The sequence below is a fragment of the Panthera pardus genome, unplaced genomic scaffold (assembly GCF_024362965.1).
Source record: "Panthera pardus isolate Hobbes unplaced genomic scaffold, ASM2436296v1 HiC_scaffold_22, whole genome shotgun sequence".
NCBI lineage: Eukaryota > Metazoa > Chordata > Mammalia > Carnivora > Felidae > Panthera > Panthera pardus.
In genome coordinates, this window is record NW_026526788.1 from 66,957,770 (window position 1) to 66,970,048 (window position 12,279).

Here is a 12,279-nt window from a genome sequence, read left to right on the forward strand (position 1 = left end):
AATCCTTCAAAGATACCATTATTAGTTCTTAAGATGCTTGTTACACCGGTTACAAGAACAGTGTATTTTTAGGAATTCTTCAGGCTAAGTAGCCCCTTTCTGTTGTAATTTGTGCCATGTATTTAAGAAAGACTTCACCTTTCATTCTGTCCTACAAGTTCTACCCTGTGGCCATAAATTATAGAAAGGAAAACAGTGATCCTCCTGGGTTGGGAGGGAGGAGAAGGGGCAATATAAATAATTCTACTTCTCACCACTGTCCTCTTAAGTTTCAATTTGCCAAAATAATTAAAATTCATTAAATTAAAATTTTTATTTTCCCCCTTACCAAAAATTTACAAACACCTCTATACACAGCACAAACCCTTAAAATAAAAATAGTTTGTCCTTTAGGATCCAATTTCTTATATCTAATGGAAGAAGTACATAAGGATTTATTGAAACCTTTATCACACACTCAATATTCTCTTTTCTGTGGAAATGATGAATGCATGTACACTGAAGCTTAATCACTAGATCAAAGCTGCCAGCTAGGACTTCACCACCCTTCTGTTAACACATCCTGGAGATTTTAAAAACACTTTATTTAATAAAAGTTAAACATACAAAAAACTGAAATTAACACATATCCTAAAAATCACCATCTTCCAGTAATAGGAAGACATTTTACTATGCATATTATTTGGCTTAAACTCAACTCAGGATAACTGTGATGTTCACTTAAACCAACAAATGCTGACAACTTGATCTAGTTAACAAAAATTACAAACTCAGCTACATGAACATAATATACAGGGAAATTATGGTCAGATTAATGCACAAGAAATACAGTAAATTTTTAATGATGAAACATTCAGTATTCTTGTTCATTAATTTAGCCTTGGTTTTTTTGTTTTTTGTTTTTTTACAAAAATAGTATCTACACTGTATACAGGGCTATACATCAGCTTTTTGTTTTCTTATATAAACATTACACATCCAAAAAATGGTACCACTACCATAAGGGAAAAATCAACACAGGAAAAGAGCAAACATTAAAAAAAAAAAAAACACCACCTTAGAAAAGGTAGCAGGTCCTAAACATGGTTTCTTATTACATAAAATTAAAACTCAGTGGAAAGAATGTAAAAGCTGAATCAATTTTAGAGATAGCCTAATAGGCTTAGCAAACAAATTATTGAAGGAAAAACCTCAAAACAATGTTTGCCATTTACAAATTAACATATTTCTAGGCTTAATTAGGCAATAGCTAGGTTTACATTGAAGATAAAAGAGCTCTTTAACAGGTTGGTATTTTGCCTTGATGTTCCAGTGAATTGCTACAATATGTGGCAAGTTCAAAGATCTGAGTATTCCAAGTTAGGACTTCACAAAATGTATACACCATCCATTAAGTAAGGGCCTGATATTAGGAAGATCAACAATTCATCTAAGTGCTGTATTTATGCAGCATCTATCTAGAAAAGTTGCTTTATTCAACAAACTTTGAGGAAACTGTGGTAGTAGTAACAAAAGTTAAATGAATAGCAGTTATCAAATGCAATTTCTTCAAGTTTCATTCTATTGAAGTCAAACAAGGACGACAATGGTATCTTCCTTACTCATCTAACAAATAATTTACCTTTAGAAAAATATAAGGATAAAAAGGTAAATGTAAAGCCCTGCAGAGATGAAATCCAACAGTTTTTCTGATTATTGAGGCATCAAATGCCTGACATTGTATTTAGAGGTATCTTGATATTGTGTCATAGGTTTATCAGCAATTCCACAAGTTCCTACTCCAACTTTGCCTGTTACACTCTCAGGTGAAGCAAAAATACTCCTTTTAACCTAGTGGAAATAAAACAGAAACCATTTTGATTAGTTTTGGGGGAACAAAATTTCTATGATACACTTAACTACATCAAGAGAACTGGAGTGCTCTTTTAAATAAAATCTACCAGAGATCCCCAGCATATAAAGCAGGTTAACAAACAGGTAGGATTCACCACACTCCCTCTAAGGGTATGTTAGGTACCAAACAGTTTTTCAAATTTTAATTTATAGAAGGGTAAACAATCTAGATCTTTTGTAATTCCTGATATAAACTCTCTCATAGTGTTTCTATTGCAGAGACCATGGCTAATGGAGATATATTGCAATAAGCCAAATGGAAGATTGAAGAGGATGATGATAACAAGACCCAGCTATGATCTTTTGAACCTATGTACCACATTTTTTCATTTATTTTTTAATGTTTATTTATTTTTGAGAGAGAGAGACAGAGCATGAGTGGGGGGGGGAGAGAGAGAGAGGGAGACAGAATCTGAAGCAGGCTCCAGGCTCCAAGCTGTCAGCACACAGCCTGACACAGGGCTCGAACCCACAAACTGTGAGATCATTACCTGAGCCAAAGTTGGATGCTTAACTGACTGAGCCACCCCAGGTGCACCCCCCCCCCCCCCCCCCGCCACCTTTTTCATTTTAAAGTTATTTTAATGATAGTTACACTTTTCAAGTTTATGAAGTATGATGAAAGGGTTTACTAACCTGGCCTTTTTTGTTTTTAGAATAGGCTCTATTGTTAAACTGTTGCCATTTCACCTTCTGGTCCTCTCTTTCCTGCTCAAGTTCTTTTATTCTCTGTGCTTTTTTCAAAGCTTTCTTCTTTTTATATTCACGCTGCTGGGCAATCATTTCTTTTCTGTGTGGATATAACAGCTAAATGTCAACTCTTAAGATTTAATAGATGATTTCTTTAGAGATATTTAGCAGTGCAAAAAACAAAAACAAAACCCCAGAACAACAGTAACAACAACAACAACAAAAACCCATAATAAACCTACACATTCCATGAATAGAAGCACTAAACATCAACAGTGCCAATCACCCAGTATTACTACGTAAGGTTATTTGAGATACACAGCATCCTTGGAAGCTTTCAAACCATATCTATAATCTATTACCCATTCAAATCAAATATTTAAACTCGGACTTTCTGAAATTTACATCACTTTTCCCAGATGTGTTTTAGAATGAGTTTTAATGTTAATAGAGGTCTAAACCTTTATCCTTTTCTAAATGGATAGCAAGTTTATGCTGCATTTTGCAAAACTATATAAAGAGATGCAATGCAGATAAAACTATTTCATCTAGACTAGGAGAGTACAGAACAAAGGAAAATGACAGCTTAAAATTCTTAAAAACAAAAACTGGGGTTTTCAAAAACACTCCTCTATCTAGGATCAGAGCCTAAAGCTCTCTCAATAATTTCTGCTCAGTTTACATACTGACTTCTCACCAACAGGATGATGAGGTCTTTAAAAAAGAGGCAATACAATCTAGAGGTCTTTGTATCATGTAATCATCACTATGAAGCTAAGGGTGGCTTTTTTACACAGATGTCAAAGACTAAAAATAGAGCCATGTTACATTGTTCTACGGTCTGATTTTTTACTTTTTTTTAATGTTTGTTTATTTTTGGGAGAGAGAGAAAAGAGTACGAGTGGGGAAGGGGCAGAGAGAGACAGCAACCCAAGCAGGCTCCAGGCTCTGAGCTGTCAGCACAGAGGCCGATGCAGGGCTCGAACCCACAAACCGCAAGATCATGACCTAAGCTGAAGTCGTACGTTTAACTGAATGAGCCACCCAGGCGCCCCTACAGTCTGATTTTCTTATTGGGATACTTAGGTGATCTAGTTTCCCCAAGCTCAAATATATTTACTTATGTAGCAACTTTTTAAAGTCTTGAGGGGCACCTGGGTGGCTCAGTTAGTTAAGTGTCCAACCCAGGTCTTAAATTTCAGGGCCCTGAGTTCAAGCCTCACGTTGCTCCATGCTGGTCATGGAGCCTACTTAAAACAACAAAACTGTTGAAAAATCCAGAAAGAGAAAACTGTGGAAAATGTGTGTAAGTTTATTAAAATGTTAATTCTACCTCATATACAGGTCAAGCCATACACTTCTCTATCCTCCCACTGCTGCTCCCTGAGTTCAGGACACCATTACCTCACACCTGATCACTGCACTAGCTGCTTTCCCTCGGCTGTCAGGGATTATTTGAAAGCTCAACTATGATATTATCTCCTCTATTTGAAATACATCAGTGGCTGTCAAGCTCTTTGTGATTTGGCCTCAACCTCTAAGCTCTTGTCAAACCACCCATCTTCAAGCCCTATTTTCACTATAGGAATTTGTTTCCGTTACCTCTATGTTCCCACCTTGTTTTCTTTAAGTAAACATTTACTAAACTCTTACTACATTATCAAGAACTGTACCACATGCTTTATTAATGCTAACACTTAATCCTTAGAACCCTACAAAGTAGATATTATCAACCCTGTTTTACAAATGAGGAAAGAAGTTAAAAAGTTTGCCCAAGGTCATACCTTCAAGTTCATTACCTAGCTAACTCCTTTTCTTTTCAAATCTCAGTTTAGATGTCATTTTCTCAAAGAAATTTGCCCTGATGACTAAAGTACAGTTTAGGTATCTTTCCTCTGTTCCCTTAAAGTACCCATTATGTTCCCGTAGTAACTTCTATAATTTACTATTAAAATTCTCCTTTAATTTTGTGTTTTCTTCTCTAGACTATAAACTCAATCAGGACAAGGTCCAAGTTGGTTGGTTGTCTTCACTATGGTATAACTCCAGCACATGGTTCAGTGAGAGGTACATATTATCTTCTTAATAAATGTTTACTGAATGCCTAAGTGGGAACCAAAATGTCTTCACTTTACCTAGGTATACACATACAATGCTGACCCTATACAGTTAATCTTCAAAACAACGATAAGGAGTATTTTAACATTCTCACCCTAATCTAGCCTGCGTGAATTCCACAGACTACCTCAAATACCAAAATGGGGAAGATTACATTTAAACTGCTAAAGTCAAAGTCACTTACTTTGACATGGGCTTGTTGCCACTGTCCTCCTTTGCCTTCCTTCCTTCTTCTACAGGTTTGAGGTTCAACAGTGGAGTCACTTCAGCATTGCCATAGCCAGCAAAGGTGATTGCAGCGGTGCCATTTTCTTCATCTATCTCCTCAATCTCGGCTTCATAACACCTGTAAAGATATCATGACTGTAAGCAGGTGAGTAAAGGTTTAGTACTCAACCTATAAGACTTACACTGCAGTGATTCAACTATTACATGTGTCTAAAATGGAACTTCTGTAATCAGTTGGCTCTTTGGTAAAGATAATACAAACAGTAGTTGGAGTTAGCCATCTACTATCAAAAAAAAAAGGGGTTCCTAATCAAAATATTGTCAGGAAAGTCCTACATGTCTATTAAATGTGCTTTAGTCTATCTCTTTGAGAAAAGATATTTTGTATAGGAATAACTTCAGTGTATGTGCTTCACGTAAGTCTAAGATAGCCAACCATTCACTCAATTTTCAATCTGAGGAAGAAATGAGGATTATTTTTTAACTATCCATTCATTTTCCTCTGCTTTGATTTTTCTGTCCTTTAGGATCCAAGCCCACCACTGCCCCAAAATTTATTCTAAAGCTAAAAACTAAACTGTATTATAGTGGTAACCACCCAAGAATCAAATTGACTTTACAAATCATATTGGCTATACAGAAAGATTAAAACAGGGTAGTTCAAACTGAATAAAAACTTCTTACCATTGTATTTTATTATTTCATGTTATAGTTAGAGTTTTTTTCTACACTTACTGTCCATCTTCACTCCAGATTGCCATACACTTGTCTCCTACTTTCCATGAATGAGTGGGCTGAGTAGAAGCAAAACTGTCTGAACTTGCAAGAGTTTCAGAAGGCTGAGTTGACAGAAGGTCTTTGGTTAGTTCTATAACTTCCTAAAAAGAAAAAACAAAAACCATAGCATTATTTTTATAATTTGCTTATCACCTTTCAACAGGTTTTTATTTTGATGACTTTAGCTCTCCACCATAAAGCACTTATTAAGTACACTACATAAATCTACTTGCAGTTCGTAACGATACTATGATGTAGGTACTACGATTATCCTCATGTAGAAACTAAGATACAATATTTTATACAGTGGTGGAACTGGGATTTAAACCCACAGTTGCCTTTCAATTAACCTCAAAAACTAACAGAAAGCGGCAGACTTGAGCTTATACCATTCTTCCTTTCTTTCTTCCTCTCTCTTTCTCTTTCTTTTTTTAAGTAAGCTCTACACCCAACATGGGGTTTGAACTCCTGACCCTATTATCAGGAGTCACTTGTTCTACTGACTAAGCCAGCAAGGTGCCCCTACCATGGCATTATTTCTAAGTGCCTATTTTAGCTAAAGACATCTAATATGAGAAACAATCAATTATGAGGGACTGAACTAGATTCAAGATCACTTTTATCTTCTATCTTTTTCACATGTATTTCATGCAACTGGATTGTTTTACAGGGCATTATTGGCAGTAGTATTAACTCTCTAGCCAACATGTTCCCCACCCCCATCAAAAAAAAAAAAAACCAAACCCAAAACACTTGAAGCAACCTTATTAGTAATACATATTTCTACTAAAGTATTATAGGCATATAGAAAAAGCCAGTAGTCTTCCTAGTCACTTATTATAAAACTTACCCCATCCAGATAAGCAAATTACCAGGTCAGATTTAAAATATTCTAAAAAGCACATTAGCACAGCTTCATTTAAAAGGAAAAAATAAATGTAACACACATAGGCAGGCAATACCTGCCTGTGTGGCAAATGTTTTCTCTATTTCAGGCTTACACTTATTGGCTTCATTCAAGGGTGTTTGGTAGGGTTAGTTAAAAAACTTAAAAGATACAGTACAAATGGCCAGATTTTGCTACCTATCTGCTTTTTTCACTCCAATGAAGATCTAGGTTATGTATTACCTTATATGATTTATTTTAAAAACTTACATACCTGTTTCCCCACTGTTGCATATAAAATACCTTAAAACATCACAGTGTTTTGGGAGAAAAAGTAGCAAAGTTAAACTCTATACTGAGTTTATGTCTCCCACTGAAGTTTTATAATAGTAGCTCTGGTTCAGTAGCCAAGAAGTTATATATTACCTCTTTCCTAAAGATTCTAAATCTTCCTGGCTATTTCTGAAAAACTAATATTTGAGCCTTCAAAAAAAAGGGGGGGGAGAGTAAGCCCTTGGAGAAAGGCCTGTTTTGTAAATAGAAAAACTAGGCTAACTCAGATTTGAATTAAAAATTCAGTACAGTATCTTAAATGACATTTTATTAGGTACCAAATAGCCATTCAAATGCCTTTTAATTAGATAATCCTTTGCAAATAAGGCAAAGAATTTCCAAATAAATAGATCAGGTACCATACAAAGAAGAATAAACTGTCCAGTCTTGTTTTTAATCAATTACTATTAAGGCCAGGAATATAATCCTTGACTCAAGAGCCAATACAATCCTTATCACTAAATAATTCCACTTAACTAAAACACAAACATGATTTCTGCATTTGTAGGTCTCTGATTTAGATTCTACCTCTCTTAAGACAGAGCATCTTGCCATTTTATTTTCCTAAGGAAATTACAGTTTCACCAAAGGGTCCTGAAAAGCTGTGCATGTTACAATAATTTTCAGAGCCCTGCACTGAAGTGACACTTTAAAAAAAATCCAGGGCTTATCCCTAGTTGTCCTTTCATTTTGCCATGTTTTACATACCCCTCCCAACAAACTATGAAGACCCTTTCAATGTTTTCTTTACATGTGCATATGGACCAAAGTATTAGAGAAACTATTTTATGTATGAGGGGGTTCTTAAAGGTACATACCATTAATTACTTTTCCTCCCCCAAGTCTGAGTTCTGAAACTGCTCCTTCATCGACAGATGGGCAGCAGTTACAGTAATCGGCAATTCCAGGAAGCATCAGATGTTGTGATCTACATATCAGCAGGTCAAAGGGTGCACTCAAGCACTCTGCTTACTGAAGGAAGGCGTTTCGGGGATGCAGAGAGCCACTGTAATATATGAGACAAGTGACTTGACCCCTGCCTCCTTTAGAACCAGTTTATTCAGCAAAACAGCCTAATAAATTGACTATTTTTGTGATTATCACAGACTGCCTCGGGAGCTAGTAAAAGCTAGCCTAGATTTTACTATACCTACTTTTTTAAGTGAAAAAAGGCAATTAGGACTTCAGTAGATTAATGTGCTGCCTGCTGAGTAACTGTATTCTATATGAAAGACAGTACATATAAATGTGGAAGCCTTACTGGCAAAATGAAGTCAATGAAAAAATGTAGGAAAGCACTTTGTCATAAATGAAAGGGGAAACAAATTCAAAACCAGGATAAAGACATTCCACTAAAGGAACACAAAATAAAGAAGGCCACAAACTCAGTCATCAGTCTGAACAACTTTTCAGCAAATATAAAAGGCAGAATTAAATATCCAAGGTATGAGGTATGGGATATCCCAGAAAATAGAGAAGAGAAAGAAAGGAAAATTATTTTTAAAAAACCCACGACAAAACAGGAGCTATAACTATAGTCAGTGGAGACAATTACTAGGTGGAAGCAGATATGTAAACACTTTTCAGAACTTTAATCTTCAATGACGCCTTCCATCTGAGTAATTTTCAGTTCAAAACAGACCTGTATCTAGTAAACCAAAATGAAAAATTTGTTTTCATGACAAAATAAGAGCAAAAGAAATCGTGATCACATCTGGACAGGAAAAATGTACTATATTACTACTATCTGAAGTTTTAGAACTTAAGCTTCTAAATCTGTGCTAGCCAATATGGTACTCACATGTGGCTACTAAAATAAAATTAAGAATTCAGTTCTTCAGCTATCCTAGCTACAGTTCAAATATTTAATTGTCCCTAGTGGCTCCAGTACTACAGTAGATATAGAACGTTTCCATCATCACAGAAAGTTCTACTGTAAACAGTGCTGTTCTAAATGGGTATTTTACGGATAAATAACCATTACTAACTGAACCCTACATAAGCCATTTATGTGCTTACCACAATGCCTACCACAATGGTCTCTCTCCCTATAATACTTCCACTATAGATCATGTCATAGCAAGGCAATTCTGCCTGGACCCTGACAATTCATTCCAGAAACATTAAAAAGACCTCACAATAATGTTGTTTCAACCTTCACTCCCAACTCCCCCTCCACCAGTTCCACATATATCCCTCCTCCAACTGCCCAGGAAGCAATACACACAATATTGACAATAGTTTATTTTCTTCAAAGAAAAAAAGGACTGCTTTTAAGTTGGTAAAACAAGATGCATGCCAGGATTCTTCTTTGAAGCAAGCAGAAAGCTGGCCTAGGAATGGGAGAAACTGCTCCCAAAACATCTTTTTATTATTGACTGGCACTCTGAAATTCAGTGGCCTGACTTCTACATACTGAAGATGGGTCTTGTTTTCTGTGTTTTTAAAAACCACATACTATTGCAACTCAGGCAAGTTTATCCTAAATCTACAATTTAAACCTGAAAATATTCAACTCATTTTAATTATGTCCAGATAAATCCTTTCAAAGTCCTGTATCTGGACACCATTTCAAATAAGTTTCATTCATTTGCAGTTCTAATATCCCTAAAATATTAATTTTAATGGGCAAGAGGATGATAAAGGGAGGGAAAGAATTTAGATAGGATAAAGATGATTCAAGTTTTGTACTGAATCAGTAAAGACCATCTAACCAAAATACCTTTTAAAATTTTCAAAATAATCAGGTTCAAAATTTTAAGTTCTCAAAATTTTTTAAAATGAATACACATGTACATACATACAGTATTTTTATTAATCAACATAATGTTCTAAAAAACAACAGATATTTACTATAATGGTTTTGTCTGTCTTGAAACCCCAGTGCAAATTTTAAAAAGCAAGTTTCATACCTACGGAACTCTTCCATGACAAAACAAATTAAGATATCCCTTCCACATCAATTTAACCTCAACAAGCGCCAACAACTACACTGTAAAATCTACCCTTAAATTCAAGCATTATGTAACATTTATGCAGAAAACAAGTATCTCCTTAAATATTTTTATAATGTGTTTTCAATATAAGATGTTTACCTGCTAGCTTTGAAACGCACATACCCTCTTATTTCATGTTCAAGAACCTTGTGACATTAAAAAGAGCCCTAATCATATTACATTTTTCTCATTTTTTTAGTCATTTATAAAATTCTTCCACATTTGTTTTCATTCCAGTACAATTAACATTTTTAATTCCACATTATTTTTGTCCTTTTAGTTACCTTTGGAACTAAATTTCTTTTGCCAGATCTTTAAAAATAAAAGTACTTTCCACTGTAAAGTTAAATCAACTCTGATTTTCAAAAAATTATATGAGCATATAAAATTTACACAACAAAGAACAATGCTTTACTCATTTCGCTGTATACAACTGAGGAAGCGGCAACCCTACTTCTGTGAGCAATATACACCTATGTGCATATACACGTTTACACACAAGGGAGGATAGCGGGAGAAACACTCCGAGTTGTGCTTTGGATTCTATACAAGAAATCATCTGAAAAACACAAATACTTTTTTTCAAACAATATAACTATTAGCGTCCTCTGATACTTACTTGTAAATCTTTCTTTAATTTCAGCAAATCTTCATTTTCTCCATTTCCAGACAATGCAGCTTCAACTTGCTGGAGTTGAGCTTTGTAGCTTGCCAGCTGTTTTGCTAGATCCTCTGACATCTAGGGAAAATAAAAAGGGTAAGACCGTGAAAACTGAACAAAAAACACCATTAAAAATAACTTCCCTGTCTGCCTGACTTAATCTTTACCAGTTTTGCTCCCAACTCCTTCATAGAAGTCATTGCTGCAGCTCCTCACCATTACCTTTACACTTAGTTCTGAGAAAAGCTGTGAGCCAAACCCAAACATCAAGGCAATGAATTCTGCAGAGTATAAACTTGTCAGATAAGTTCCACACAGAAACAGAAAATAAGAGCTAAGATAAAAGGGAAAAGGAGAATTTCTATTTTTTAAACTTGTGTTAACAAGGAAGACACTGTATTTGGCTGAGTTGTTACAGCTTCACCAAAAAAAAAAAGGGGGGGGGGGCAGCACTAATCGGTTGGAAGAGTCAAAGACTGCCGACAAAAATATTCTGAAGCACTAGAGAAAACTTCCAGAACAAAATACAAATAGCTTTTGGATTAACTACATAAAAAATTCTCTGTACACGAGCTCTTCAGTTAGCGTGTTTAGAACCTCTTCCCCACAGCAAACCAACCAACCAACCCCCCAAAAAAACCCAAGTCACTTAAATACTGTCGATGCAGCGTCTCCATCAGAGAAACCGCACAAATACTATCCCAGTTAGGCATTCTAAGGAGCGTGCCTTTCACCAAATCTGGCTCATTCTTCTCCGGAAAGTAAGATAAAAGAATCCTTTCTCGATTTACAAAGCAAACACGCCGGGTTTCCGAGGATCCTCCTCTGTGTTTACGATTCCCGTCCAACGACAGCCTGGAAGCTTGGAAGGGCTCCAAGGGGGCTACGGCGAGCCTGCCTGCTCTCCTCCCAGTCACCCAACACCTCGGGGCCCGCCACAACTGGTCCATTATTTCAGACCTCGACATGCAAACACAATCTCCAGGGAAACCGAAAACACAAACGGAGCGGACCCCAGCGGGGCCAGAGCCTCACCCCCCCACCCCCCCACCCCAAACACGCTCGGCACAGAACGGCCGAGGGCGTCCTAAAGAGGCCTCCCGCGTCCCCACCCCACCCGACGACGGGTTTCCGGGGTTAGCCTCGTTCGCCGCCACGACACCGAGGCCCGAGCCCCACCCGGGGCAGCTCAGGGCCCAAAACCCTGGCTGGGAGAGGTGGCCGGGCTCCCAACGTCCCTGCCGGCGCCCAGGCCTCTCCAGGGCGGCCCACTCCTCGGCCTCAGGCCTCCACTTCAACTCGAGAGAGGCCGAGGCCTAGCGAGGCCCTGCGGTCTGCCTCACCCGGTTCGTTACCTTGTGTGGGGTTGGGGGCAGGGCGGCAAGAAGGGGTCGGGACGGCGACAGCGGCGGCAGCAAAAGGAAAAAAAAAAAATCTCCGCGGCAACAACAGGGCGACTAGATCTGAAACAGAACTTGCTCGGCGATGAGGGGGAGGGGAAAAAAGCTGGAGACTGGAAGGAGGAAAAGACAGAAGCGGGTGAAATCTCGCGAACGTTGAAAGCCTCGCGAAAGGTCGCCCTACTCACGCGATTCCCAGCGTTCTCTGGGCGGCCCAGCCTTACTGGCGTTAGGGACGCGGACTGGGCGGAGCTTCGTTGGAAGGAAATGGCGTAGGTGGGCCGCGCCAGGCGCCGT

The 12,279-nt window shown here is 37.5% G+C and overlaps 1 protein-coding gene across 2 annotated transcripts; it reads right to left on the bottom strand.

Moving 5' to 3' along the window:
• Nucleotides 1–565: 565 nt before the first annotated feature.
• SMNDC1 (survival motor neuron domain containing 1) lies at nucleotides 566–12,107 on the bottom strand. 2 transcript variants are annotated; one of them, XM_019459405.2, is made up of 6 exons: nucleotides 11,938–12,107; nucleotides 10,541–10,660; nucleotides 5,665–5,807; nucleotides 4,886–5,047; nucleotides 2,530–2,683; nucleotides 566–1,830 (listed from the first exon to the last, which is right to left on the bottom strand). In XM_019459405.2, the coding sequence occupies exons 2-6, from the start codon at nucleotides 10,658–10,660 to the stop codon at nucleotides 1,693–1,695; spliced, it is 717 nt and encodes a 238-aa protein (XP_019314950.1). In that variant the 5' UTR covers nucleotides 11,938–12,107; the 3' UTR covers nucleotides 566–1,692. The 2 variants fall into 2 exon arrangements, with proteins under 2 accessions (XP_019314950.1, XP_019314951.1); XM_019459406.2 differs by lacking the exon at nucleotides 11,938–12,107 and adding an exon at nucleotides 7,744–7,931 and having other exon boundaries at nucleotides 10,541–10,654.
• Between the last annotated feature and the right edge of the window lie 172 nt (nucleotides 12,108–12,279).